This window comes from Mytilus edulis, chromosome 10 (genome assembly GCF_963676685.1).
Source record: "Mytilus edulis chromosome 10, xbMytEdul2.2, whole genome shotgun sequence".
NCBI lineage: Eukaryota > Metazoa > Mollusca > Bivalvia > Mytilida > Mytilidae > Mytilus > Mytilus edulis.
Window position 1 is genome coordinate 13,142,253 of NC_092353.1, and position 13,000 is coordinate 13,155,252.

Genomic DNA, 13,000 nt, shown 5'->3' on the forward strand with positions numbered 1-13,000 from the left:
TTGAAAACTGTTAAAATATTATCTTTACCATTTTAAGTCGTCTTATACTTTTGACTGCATTCAATAGCTACGATTATTTTTTAATATGGTGTTATTTATTAATTACTTGTTTTGGTTTTGTTTTTTGTTTGTTTGTTTTTTTGTTTTTTTTTGTTTTTTTTTTGTTTTTTTTTTGTTTTTTTTTGGGGGGGGGGTTAGTCAATTGATCGAGCTTGGAAAGGGAGATAGATCACAAAAACGTGTTTAACCCTGTCATATGTCCTAGTGTCTATCCCAAACATGGACTGATTTCTGTTAATTCATCTTTTTATAATCATGGTATTGTCTTTGTTTCTTCAGCTTATCTCTGGTAGAGAGTGAAACTTTCGTAGTGCTTCATTATTTTCATTCAATCGGAAGAAAGAATCACCAAGATTTTTTTGTCAAATTAATTTCTATGTATTTATAAATCAGATTCAGTTTCTTCTTTAACTCCATAGTATATGCTTAATTTTTTTATTAATTTTTTTGTCGATTATACATGTTATAGTAGTAAATATTACATACAGATTTCAGACAATGATAGTACGTTAGAATTAGGTGGGGGGGGGAATAAAAATTTGTAAGGAGCATATAGATTTTCTTGCCGTCGTCAGATTTTAATTTCCTTATCATACATTAACATCTTAGTAATCAAACCGAAAGAAATCGATATGAACTGATAACTTTTAATTTTAATTCCTTTACACACTTGTTAGAAGTCTTTCCTAATTAGTTAACCATGTTAACCAACTGTTTGGATCTAAGCTACTCAAAATAAAATGAAACAACGCTGATATAGAAATAGGATGTTAAATGAAAAGTGCAATGACCGACAGGTATATGATAAAGGAGAAAGTTTATATAGGTAGAAAATAATAGCTAAATATAAATGCAGTTTGTAAATTTTCTGATCTAGTGATTACACTTCCTGGTACCACCTATCTCTGTTATATGGTTGTGTAAATGGTTGTTTACAATGAATACAAGTACAGAAGTTTACATCAACTTTCTGAAGGCGATATAATGTTTAGTATGTATTCATGATCAGGTAAAATATCTACTTTTTTCCCTATATATATTTATAATATAATATGTTGCATTATATAACATTGTATAACGTACTTGCGTTTTACTTTTAAATTAAAAATTCTATTCTATGTATTACGACACAGTTAAGACGGTAGACTACATCACTGATTTACTGAAAAAACGTCCTTATATCAAAGAGTGTGAACATACACCTTCTTTACGTAGGTTAAGCATTATAAAAGAAAGGGAGATAATTATATATATTAATTCATAAAAGTAAATCGGGAATAAACTAACCTTTTTCCACATTTAGCACTCAATATTTTTTTAAGTTTTGCAGTATGCTATATTGATTACGCTCTTTTCGTATCACTCCGAGATATTTTCGCTGAGACATGATAATATAAGAAAGTTTAATTCATTCTGTTCCTATTTTCTAACCAACTAAGTTCGTGAAAGATAATATCAGCAAAACAAACTAGGTTCTTGGCTTGAACGATAATATATCAGCAATATAGACTAGGTTTGTGAATGATGATATCAGCAATACTAACTAGGTTCGTGAACAATAATATCGGCAATACAAACTAGGTTCGTGAACGATAATATCAGCAAAAAAACCAGGTTTGTGAATGATAATATCAGCAATACAAACTATGTTCGTGAACGATTATATCAGCAATAAAAACTAGGTTCGTGAACGATAATATCAGCAAAACTAACTAGGTTTGTGAACTTTAATACAAGGAATACAAACTACGTTCGTGATCGATAATATCAGCAATACCAACTAAACACAGCAATGAAAAGTAAATGAAATACATTTAGTCATCACGAATCACTTCAAAGTGAAATTAAGGGTAAACTCAGGTGTCACGATATGTACAAAGTTTCATTTCCGATATTATTATTTACTGTAAGTAAAACACTTAGTTTCAAATTTATATATAAGAATAAGTTCCAAAAACGCAATAATAACATTTTATCTCTACGTAACGTCGTACCAAATGACACAGTACACTAGGAGCCGTATTTGGTCCGAGACCACAATTATTTCGTAGTGCATTTCTATTAGAACATAAATGAAAATAAAAAAAATCCCACCTGCGCTTTCTCAAAGAAACTTTTACAGTGTGTTGCACTACTTTTGGGACAAATAATATCAAAATTATAGAAAACTTCATCGGCTCTAACTCAAAATATGGACAATTTTATGTTTAGGGCGTCTTGAAATCTTTTGACAGCTTCCGAAGTGCTAATTTTAAACCTTTTTCAGCTGGACCAAATCACTACTTTCCTTTAAAATTCTGAACCCAAATTTTGTTACAGTGTAATTTCACCCCCTACTTGCAATTTGAAGCATTAAACATGGAGAAATAAATTTGGAAGGGGTATAAAGATTAATGGCAAGTAACCCACTGTCAACACTAGGGACTATATATGGCCCCCTTTTTTGTTCAAAAATAATTTTCATTACATAAATTAAATTATTTTCGGACTTATTTGCATATATCTTAGTATATTAGTAGCACATGCGGATTTTAATTTTTTTTTAGTAAAGCATAAACCTGATTTCGGGTTGCTTAAAGTGCTTTGGATACGTCAAAAGATAAAAAAAATATTGATTTTTGGACTGGAATTCTTCGTTTTAAAGGCCCCCATTGATTTAAGGCTCTAATGGTAAACGGACAGAAAGTCACAGGACATAAAGTCACAAATTTGGTAGGACAAAAAGTCACAGGACAAAAAGTCACAAATAATCTGTTATCAATTGTTTGATATGTAAGAGAAATATCTTGAAATATTTACTTTTAAATACATATATTCATATTAAAGTTTAGGAAATGTGTCATTATACTTGAAAAATAAAGATTTATTTAATTTTAATCGTGCGAAAGAAAGATTTCTTGGCACCATGAAGCCATTTAAGTGCCAAGCCACTTTGAAATTTTGTTTTTTTAACAATTATTTAATTATCTTTGATATTTTTTTGATAAATTTTATTTACAAAATTGGTTTATATAAAATAGTTCAAGAAAAATACAAAAATAAACATTATTTATTCAAAGAAAATAATCAGAAAAAATGAATTGTGACTTTTTGTCCTGTAACTTTTTGTCTGTGATTTTTTGTCCTGTGACTTTCTGTCCTACATTCAAGTAAAACGAATGTTATAAATATGTGGCATCTAGTGACATTGGTTTGTAATCTGAGCATAAAACTATTTCATTAGACATTTGATTTTTAGAGTATCGAAAATTAAATAAACGAATAGAGGAGATAATTAATTTTAAATAATGTGTTAACACTATGTTTGATAGATATTTGGTTTGTAATAGCTTTTCTCCATCCTTTCAATGTTCATCTGACAAATATTTTTTACTCTCTGTTCTTTTTCTGTAGATATTCAGTTTTCCGTTTGAAATGTTATTGTTCTTTTTATTTTAAGACAAATGATCAGTTTATAATGGAGAATTTGTATCAACCACCTCACCGACCAATGAAGTATCCAAATATGTGTATAACTCAGTCACGTTTCGTGACGTTTAGCTCATGGACAAATACAAATACAGCTGATAAAGAGTCTTTGGTTGATGCTGGTTTCTTTTATACAGGTACTTTATATTTTACTGAGAAAACCAATGTTATTGTTTTCACATAGATGTTAACACAACTAGATAATATTTAACGTAGTTGTTATAGTCAGAGTATAGTATTTTGACAGTATAATTTTACTAAAATTTTAGGAAAACAACATCACAGAGGGTTACCATCTCCAACATGACTCATATGATTACGTGGAACAATGTTTCAAAAGAATAATAATTTGGCTTCCAATTAAATAATGTAAATACACATTTTGTACCTCCGAATGCACAATACTAGTATTTTCATTTTAAGTTACCTCTTACGGACACACGCACTTCGCTAGAATGGATATGTGCGACCCTATTATATTATCATAAAATTAAATTCTGCATTTTCCAAGTGACCAGGATGAATGGCTGTTGAGCTTTCCAGCGAAATAATATATGCATATTTAGGATGAGAACATCATAATGTGATATGAACATGGACCCTACATTGGACTAGACTGACATACTGAGTCGGATTTTTAACGTGCTATAGTTCGCTGGGTTACAGTTCACAGGAAGACATGTACATGTAACCCTGCCGGACAAATTATGCGGTGGTCTCGTGTTCGCATCATGTTTGGGAGATCGTCCGTTCGACCTCCGTCCGAGTCAAAGCAAAGACATCAAAACTGGTATTTGCTGCTTCTCAACTAAGCACGTGAAAGAACGAGAGAAAGAGAGGATATTTTTGAAATACTTTCAATGAAACACCATATTCAACAACGGAACATAGTTTTAGTTTTTGACATGTCATAGTAGTATGAAACTTCTGTGTACATGTAATGCACAGTTATTGTATAGAATTGGATGAATTTAGGTAACGAGGATCATGTTCGTTGTTTTGACTGTGGTATCGGTCTACGAAGCTGGGAGCCTGAGGACGATCCTTTGGTTGAACATGCAAGATGGTCACCTACATGTAGATTTATCATAGAAAAGAAAGGTCAAGAGTTCATAGATGCTGTACAAACTGCTGTTCGACAACTGGAAGCAGTAAGTGTAGTATATTAGTGAGTTGTCTTAAAACATGATATATACGAAAGTCTGGAACATATAAGTACGTTCTGTTAAAGAAAAAAATCAATTCAATTTTGACAATTCTCACTTCAAACTTGCCATTTCTTTTTTCCAAGTTGTGTGTTTTTTTTCTCTTTGAAGACATTTATTAATGTCCAAGTTAGGTTTTTTTTTTTATCTCTTAGAAGACATTTCTTGGATTCAAATTGACATTTGTTAGTTTCAAGTTGACACATACTGTTTAATAAAATTGAGAATGGAGCTTGGGAATGTGTCAAAGAGACAAGAACCGACCATAGAGAAGACTACAACCGAAGGCCACCAATGGGTTTTCAATGAAGCGAGAAAAAAACGCATCCGGATTCGCCCTTCAGCATGCACTTAAACAAATATGGATACTAGTTCAGTGACAATAGACGTCATACTGAACTCCGAATTATAATACACAAAAAAGTCAAGAAACTAGATTTAAAATCATACAAAACTAACATAGGCCATAGGCTCCTGACTTGGGACAGGCACAAAAATACGGCGGGGTTATACATGTTTTTCCCCCTATACCTCTAGCCAATGTAGAAAAAACAAACACACAACAATACGCGCAGTAGAATCCAGTTTAAGAGTCCGAGTCCGATGTCGGAAGAGGTAACAAAAGAAAATAAACAAAATGACAATAATATATAAATAACAACAGACAACTAGCAGTTACTGACATGCCAGGTCAAGACCTCAATTAAACTGATTGACAGATTAAAATAAAATTATCTTCATCATATGAATATCAGCACAATCTCTCCCGTTAGGAGTTTAGTATTATACCATCATAAAATATATGAGAAAAACCTAATCCGCGTCATACCAACATCTGGTTTTAAAATAAATGTGTCTAATTCCGATGCTAAGACTCTATAAGTGATCATAAGTGAATCAATATTCAAGCTAAAATATGCAATCTTATATGCTTTCAATAAACATAGATCCAGAACAAAACCATGATTTAAAACAGAAACAAAACCTAATTATGAATCAATTAATTCAATTCAATGATTATTTTTTTTATTATTATTATTTAATTACTTTGATATTAATGCTTTAGTATTTCATTAACTATTTGTTGAAGGAAAGCCTGCTTGGTCATCTTGAATTCAACACAACCGTATCAAATCCAGGAGATACAGAAAACGAAAATATTACAAGCCAGTCTGTTGTAGAAAAAGGTTTAAAACTTTATATTTTTATATACATAAAAAAAAACAGAAGATGTAATTGCCAATAAGACACCTATCCACCAAAGTTCAAATGCAGTGAATGTAAGCTATAAAATGGAAACCGTACGGCCTTTAACAATGAGAAAACCCTAGACCGTACAGTCAGCTATAAAAAGGCCCATACAGGAAAGACATGAAAAATATCAATCGACAAAACTAACAGTCTAAATAAATTAATAACAAAACAATTTGCGAAAAACCAATATAACGACAAGTACTGAACAACTGTTACAAACTCCTGACTTTGGAAAGGCAAATATAGATCGGTATCGTGCAAAGCAGAAAACACCTTACAAAAAAAAACAAGAGTGGACGTGGCATGGTGCTTATCTATACATCCCACAACAAAAAAGACACTGACAGCTTGTTCAAAGTCAATAAAAACTAGTTATAACAAAATCATAATTTATTATATTTATGAGCACGTAGACATCCGAAGAGGTTTTTTTTTTTTTGGCATTCATCAAAAATCAAATGAATCCATATACAAGGGGTTGAAATGCTTTACGCTCCAAGAAAAACATTTAAAAGCATTTTTTTCATTTTCGTTGCCTTTTGATATTAGTAAACTGTCAAAATTCAAAGGTCACTATCGCTGCTAATTAAAATATTTTTTAATTTTTTTTTTGAGGGGAAGGAAGAATTGGTTTGAAATACACACTAGTAACTTTGTTTCTTTGATGGTCTAAAATGAAACTTATATTTATTAAGGAAAAATGAAAGTAGAGAACTCTTTAATCTTTCATGTCAATGGGTCAAAGGTCAAGGCCACAGTTCTAAAAAAAAATGGTGTACACACAATACAATAATACTGTTTTAGTGGTGAAAAAATGATTGTCTTTTTTGCTCTGTACATAGGTTGGGAAAAGCTATTAGTGAGCAAAAAAGGTGCGTCTAAAAGTCATATTTCAACGGAACAACTTGATGTTTCACCGTAAACTATGTGCAAAAAAACAAACATATAAAAAAGAAGATATGGTATGATTGCCAATTCTTCAAAAGAGAACAAAAACACAAAAAATAAACATCTATAGGTCACCGTCCGGTCTTCCATAATGAGCAAAGCTCATACTGCATAGTGCGAAATGACAAATGTAAAACAATTCAAAGGAGAAAAACTAATGGCCTTATTTATGAACAAAACAATGAATGAAAAACAAATGTGTAACACATCAACAAACGACTACCAGTGAATTACGGTAGGCACTTAAAGTTAACCATCGAGGGACGTTAACTACCGAGGGTAGTAATGAATATTCATCTTTACCGGATGATTGACAGCGATGTAAATAAAAACATGAGAGTGATTACCGTGTGTCAACGTCATATCAAATTAATTCAATTTAATTGTTAGAAATACTGTTTTCTGCTGAAAATAAAAAAATAAAAAAATTGAATGGAATGGAATGGAATTGAGCTATGTACAATACAGTAAATATTAGCAATTAGAATTAGACGGTAGACAAGCATATTTTGCCTATTGATTCTTTTTTGCATGCCTATTTGGTTATATTATAATGCACTAATTGTTTTGATACTGTTTAATGTCTAAATAAGACCCATATGTGAACCATTTATGCACTTTTAATATAAAGATCAGATTCACACAGGATCATACAGTTCGAGCTAACTATTTTATGTACGAGAGCTATTACTAATGTAACGGTGATGCTGAGATAATCTCCCTTTGCTAGAATATGGGATGACGCAAAATGAACTATATCACTGTGCAAGAACGGAATAGCAAAGTGAATATATAAATCAAACTGTATTGGGATGATTTGGTAAACGTTTGTCCAACTTACTGGATATTTTATGAAAGATTTTGCCATTTGTATAGAGGAATTATACCTTTTCAAATAAACTTGGGAGAATAATACACAAATTATAGAATTTTTAGCAACTCGAACGAACTAATCTTGTCAAATATACATCAAATTCATAGTCTTTGAATGTAAATATGTTGCGTACAATTGTTAAAATATTTAATGCAATGAGTGTCATTATAGCCTGAAATGAGATTTTGATTACAACGATTAAGAAAAAATCCTGATTAATTCAAACGCAATACTTCAAAATGCGAGTCTTAATTATTGTCGCAATAATAAAAACCTCGCATTAATTTCTGAATTTACAGACATCTGTACCGTCAGCGTACCGTGATCTGTTAAAGTTTTTTTTAATAGTTAATTCCGGTGTCACTTTGTCTCTTTTAGAGAGTTGTCTCATTGTCAATCATGCTATATCTTCTTTTTTTTATATAATAAAACAAAAACCTGAACGACTTTACATTATAAATTAAAATGCATTCTAGTCGTGATGGAGACAGAGTCAAATGAACAAATGGACTAGATGAAACTGAACGAAAAAAAGAAAGAAAACACCAATTTGATCTGATAGGGGTGAATTCTATTCTTTATTAATTCAAACTCGAGTTTGGTTTGGAACCGTATCTATTGCGATTATTACCCAAGGACAGATATTACATATCTAAACTTCGATGCTCGAATTTGAAGTTACCTATTGAGACGGGTAGATGGGCGGGGATCGCGAGGGAAAATAGAATATGTACATTATGTAATGAGGGAATAGGGGATGAGTTTCATATATTGTTTACCTGTAAAAATGCTGATGTTTCTGCTCTTAGATCAAAGTTTGTACCAAATTACTATGTAATGAATCCAAGCAAGAAGAAATTCACTGGCTTGTTGTCTATATGTAACGTACAAGTTCAAAGGAAATTATCAATTTTCGTGAAGAAAATCATGAAATACTTAATCTAATTATACCAATTGTCTTTTAAAATATACTATGTATTTGTGTTTCGTTTGTCCTGTTTCGCTATGTATTATCTTAATATGGTTGTATATATTATTGTCCTCTTGTACACAAGTATGTGTCTGAGGTTATGAATAAAATCTTGAAATCTTGATACGTTAAAAGATTATATTTGCTTCGGCTTTTTCCATTTGCGCCAATCTGCACTTAATTATCGCCTATTTTTTTTATTTCTTTGCGCCAAATTTATTTTCTTCATTTGCACAAATTAACAGGTAAACACAAGTCATGAGGCATATAAGATGTATAGAATTTATTTATATAATAACAAAAATATTCCTTCTGGCCTTTTGCCACCTGCCACTTGCTCACACGTGACGAGGAGGAGGAGGCGGATTGAAAGCAGGATAAGTTTATTGCAAGTGTACATCACACTTGAAGTAGCACTTTATAAAATAAGATTGTAACAGTTTGACATAAAAAGCACATTTGCATATGCACAATTCTTTTTTAACTGAGTATTGTCATGCCACACTTCTGTTGAACTGCAACCTTGTGATATCTTCCCTACAATAAAGCATCCCCTTTTTTATCAAAATTTTTATAAGTTAAAGCCTGTTTTTTTCTTTATGGCATCGGTTCCATATATGAAAGTAAATGTTCGGGTACCAGAAGTGTGATTAAATGATGATACCCATGAGCTCAACATGTGTCTATACACACATTTATCTATATTGTAGCTTGTGTTCATTGAATTGCTGCGTTTGGTTAAACAAGTTTAATTTTATCATCTAAATTTATCAGACCTAACCTTTCGAATCAATTTGGCGCAAATTAAAAAAATGTCAATGTGCGCAAATGAAAAAAAATATGCTTTTTCAAAATTGGCGTAATTGTCATACGTACATTCACCGATAACATATTACTGGTTAGATTAAAAAATAATATATTATTTAGATTAAGAAGTACTTTAAGAAATTGATTGATTGTTGTTTGCCATCAGTACAGCCGCAAATATTTCAGACAAGTTCAGGGAGAAAACTAAATAATGAATACAATAGGGAATGTTACTGGTCAAATAAATGTCATCAGTCATTCAGAGTGAAGTATAGATACGAAACTTTGGACTGTCGATTGAAAATAGTTTGTTTTGATAACAACCGCCGGTAGGTATAGACAAATACGGTTGATAGACGGTTTATAGGATCACTAAATTCTATGTTAACCACCGACAGTAGGTATAAAGAAATACTATTGAAAGACGGTATATAAAGGAGCACTATATTTTACGTTAACCACCGACGGTAGGTATAAAGAAATACTGTTAATAGACGGTATATAGGAGCACTATATTGTATGTTAACCACCGACGGTAGGTAAATTCAGATACTTTTGACAGACGGTATATATGAGCACTATATACGGACCATATAATACGTTATATTGACCATCGACGGTAGGTATAAATGAAAACTGTTGATAGACGGTTTATAGGAGCACTTTATTGTATGTTAACCACCGACAGTATGTATAGACACATAATTTTAATAGACAGCACTATATTTTACGTTAACCACCGACGGTAGGTATAGACAAATACTTTTGATATACGGTATATAGGAGTACTGTATTGCTTGTTAACCACCGATGGTAGGTATAAACAGGTACTGTTGATATACGGTATATAGGAGTACTATATGTCATGTTAACCACCGACGGTAGGTATAGACTAAATACTGTTGATAGACAGTATATAGGAGGACTATATTGCATGTTAACCACCGACGATAGGTATAGACAAATACTGTTGATATACGGTATATAGGTGCACTGTATTGCATGTGAACCACCGACGGTGTGTATAGAAACAGGTTAGAAACATAGTGTTGATAGACGGTATATAGGAGCACTATATTGCATATTAACCACCTATGGTAGGTTTAGAAAAATACTGATAATAGACGGTATATAGGTGCACTGTATTATATGTTAACCACCGAAGGTAGGTAGAGAAAAATAGTATTGATAGACGGTATATAGGAGTACTGTAATGCTTGTTAACCACCGATGGTAGGTATAGATAGGTACTGTTGATATACGGTATATAGGAGTACTGTATGGCATGTTAACCACCGACGGTAGGTACAGACAAATACTGTTGATAAACGATATATAGGAGTACTGTATGGCATGTTAACCACCAACGGTAGGTATAGACAAATACTGTTGATAGACAGTATATAGGAGGACTATATTGCATGTTAACCACCGACGGTAGGTATAGACGAATACTGTTGATAGACGGTACATAGGAGCACTATATTGTATGTTAACTACCAACAGTAGGTATAGACTAAAACTCTTGATAGACGGTATATAGGAGCACTATATTGTATGTTAACCACCGACGGTAGGTATAGACAAATACTGTTGATAGACGGTATATACACATGTAGGAGCACTATATTGTATGTTAACCACCGACAGTATGTATAGACACATAATTTTAATAGACAGCACTATATATTACGTTAACCACCGACGGTAGGTATAGACAAATACTTTTGATATACGGTATATAGGAGTACTGTATTGCTTGTTAACCACCGATGGTAGGTATAAACAGGTACTGTTGATATACGGTATATAGGAGTACTATATGTCATGTTAACCACCGACGGTAGGTATAGACTAAATACTGTTGATAGACAGTATATAGGAGGACTATATTGCATGTTAACCACCGACGATAGGTATAGACAAATACTGTTGATATACGGTATATAGGTGCACTGTATTGCATGTGAACCACCGACGGTGGGTATAGAAACAGGTTAGAAACATAGTGTTGATAGACGGTATATAGGAGCACTATATTGCATATTAACCACCTATGGTAGGTTTAGAAAAATACTGATAATAGACGGTATATAGGTGCACTGTATTATATGTTAACCACCGAAGGTAGGTAGAGAAAAATAGTATTGATAGACGGTATATAGGAGTACTGTAATGCTTGTTAACCACCGATGGTAGGTATAGATAGGTACTGTTGATATACGGTATATAGGAGTACTGTATGGCATGTTAACCACCGACGGTAGGTACAGACAAATACTGTTGATAGACGATATATAGGAGTACTGTATGGCATGTTAACCACCAACGGTAGGTATAGACAAATACTGTTGATAGACAGTATATAGGAGGACTATATTGCATGTTAACCACCGACGGTAGGTATAGACAAATACTGTTGATAGACGGTACATAGGAGCACTATATTGTATGTTAACTACCAACAGTAGGTATAGACTAAAACTCTTGATAGACGGTATATAGGAGCACTATATTGTATGTTAACCACCGACGGTAGGTATAGACAAATACTGTTGATAGACGGTATATACACATGTAGGAGCACTATATTGTATGTTAACTACCGGCAGTAGGTATAGACAAATACTGTTGATAGACGGTATATAGGAGCACTATATTGTATGTTAACTACCAACAGTAGGTAAAGACTAAAACTCTTGATAGACGGTATATATAATAGCACTATATCGTATGTTAATCACCGACGGTAGGTATAGACAAATACTGGTGATAGACGGTTTATAGGAGCACTATATTGTATGTTAACTACCGACAGTAGGTATAGACAAATACTGGTGATAGACGGTATATAGGAGCACTATATTGTATGTTAACCACCGACGGTAGGTATAGACAAATACTGCTGATAGACGGTATATAGGAGCACTATATTGTATGTTAACCACCGACGGTAGGTATAGACAAATACTGTTGATAGACAGTATAAAGGTGCACTATATTGTATGTTACCTTCCGACAGTAGGTATAGACAAATACTGTTGATAGACGGTATATAGGAACAAAATATTGTATGTTAACTACCGACAGTATGTATAGACAAATACTGTTGATAGACTGTATATAGGAGCACTATATTGTATGTTAACTACCGACAGTATGTATAGACTAAAACTCTTGATAGACGGTATATAGGAGCACTATATTGTATGTTAACCACCGACGGTAGGTATAGACAAATACTGTTGATAGACTGTATATAGGAGCACTATATTGTATGTTAACTACCGACAGTAGGTATAGACAAATACTGTTGATAGACGGTTTATAGGAGCACTATATTGTATGTTAACCACCGACAGTAGGTATAGACAAATACTGTTGATAGACGGATTATAGGAGCACTATATTGTA

General features: G+C 32.6%; 1 protein-coding gene across 2 annotated transcripts in view; it reads left to right on the forward strand.

Annotated features, from left to right (window-relative positions):
- Window positions 1-39: 39 nt before the first annotated feature.
- LOC139493441 (baculoviral IAP repeat-containing protein 7-like) overlaps window positions 40-13,000 on the forward strand; it is a 55,254-nt gene continuing 42,293 nt past the window's right edge. Inside the window, exons 1-4 of one of the 2 annotated variants that reach the window (XM_071281841.1) lie at window positions 40-1,069; window positions 3,500-3,665; window positions 4,504-4,679; window positions 5,824-5,920. In XM_071281841.1, coding sequence (XP_071137942.1) covers window positions 3,518-3,665; window positions 4,504-4,679; window positions 5,824-5,920 — 421 coding nt within the window. In that variant the 5' untranslated portion in view covers window positions 40-1,069; window positions 3,500-3,517. The remainder of the gene's footprint in view (window positions 1,070-3,499; window positions 3,666-4,503; window positions 4,680-5,823; window positions 5,921-13,000) is intronic. The other variant, XM_071281843.1, reaches the window with a different exon arrangement.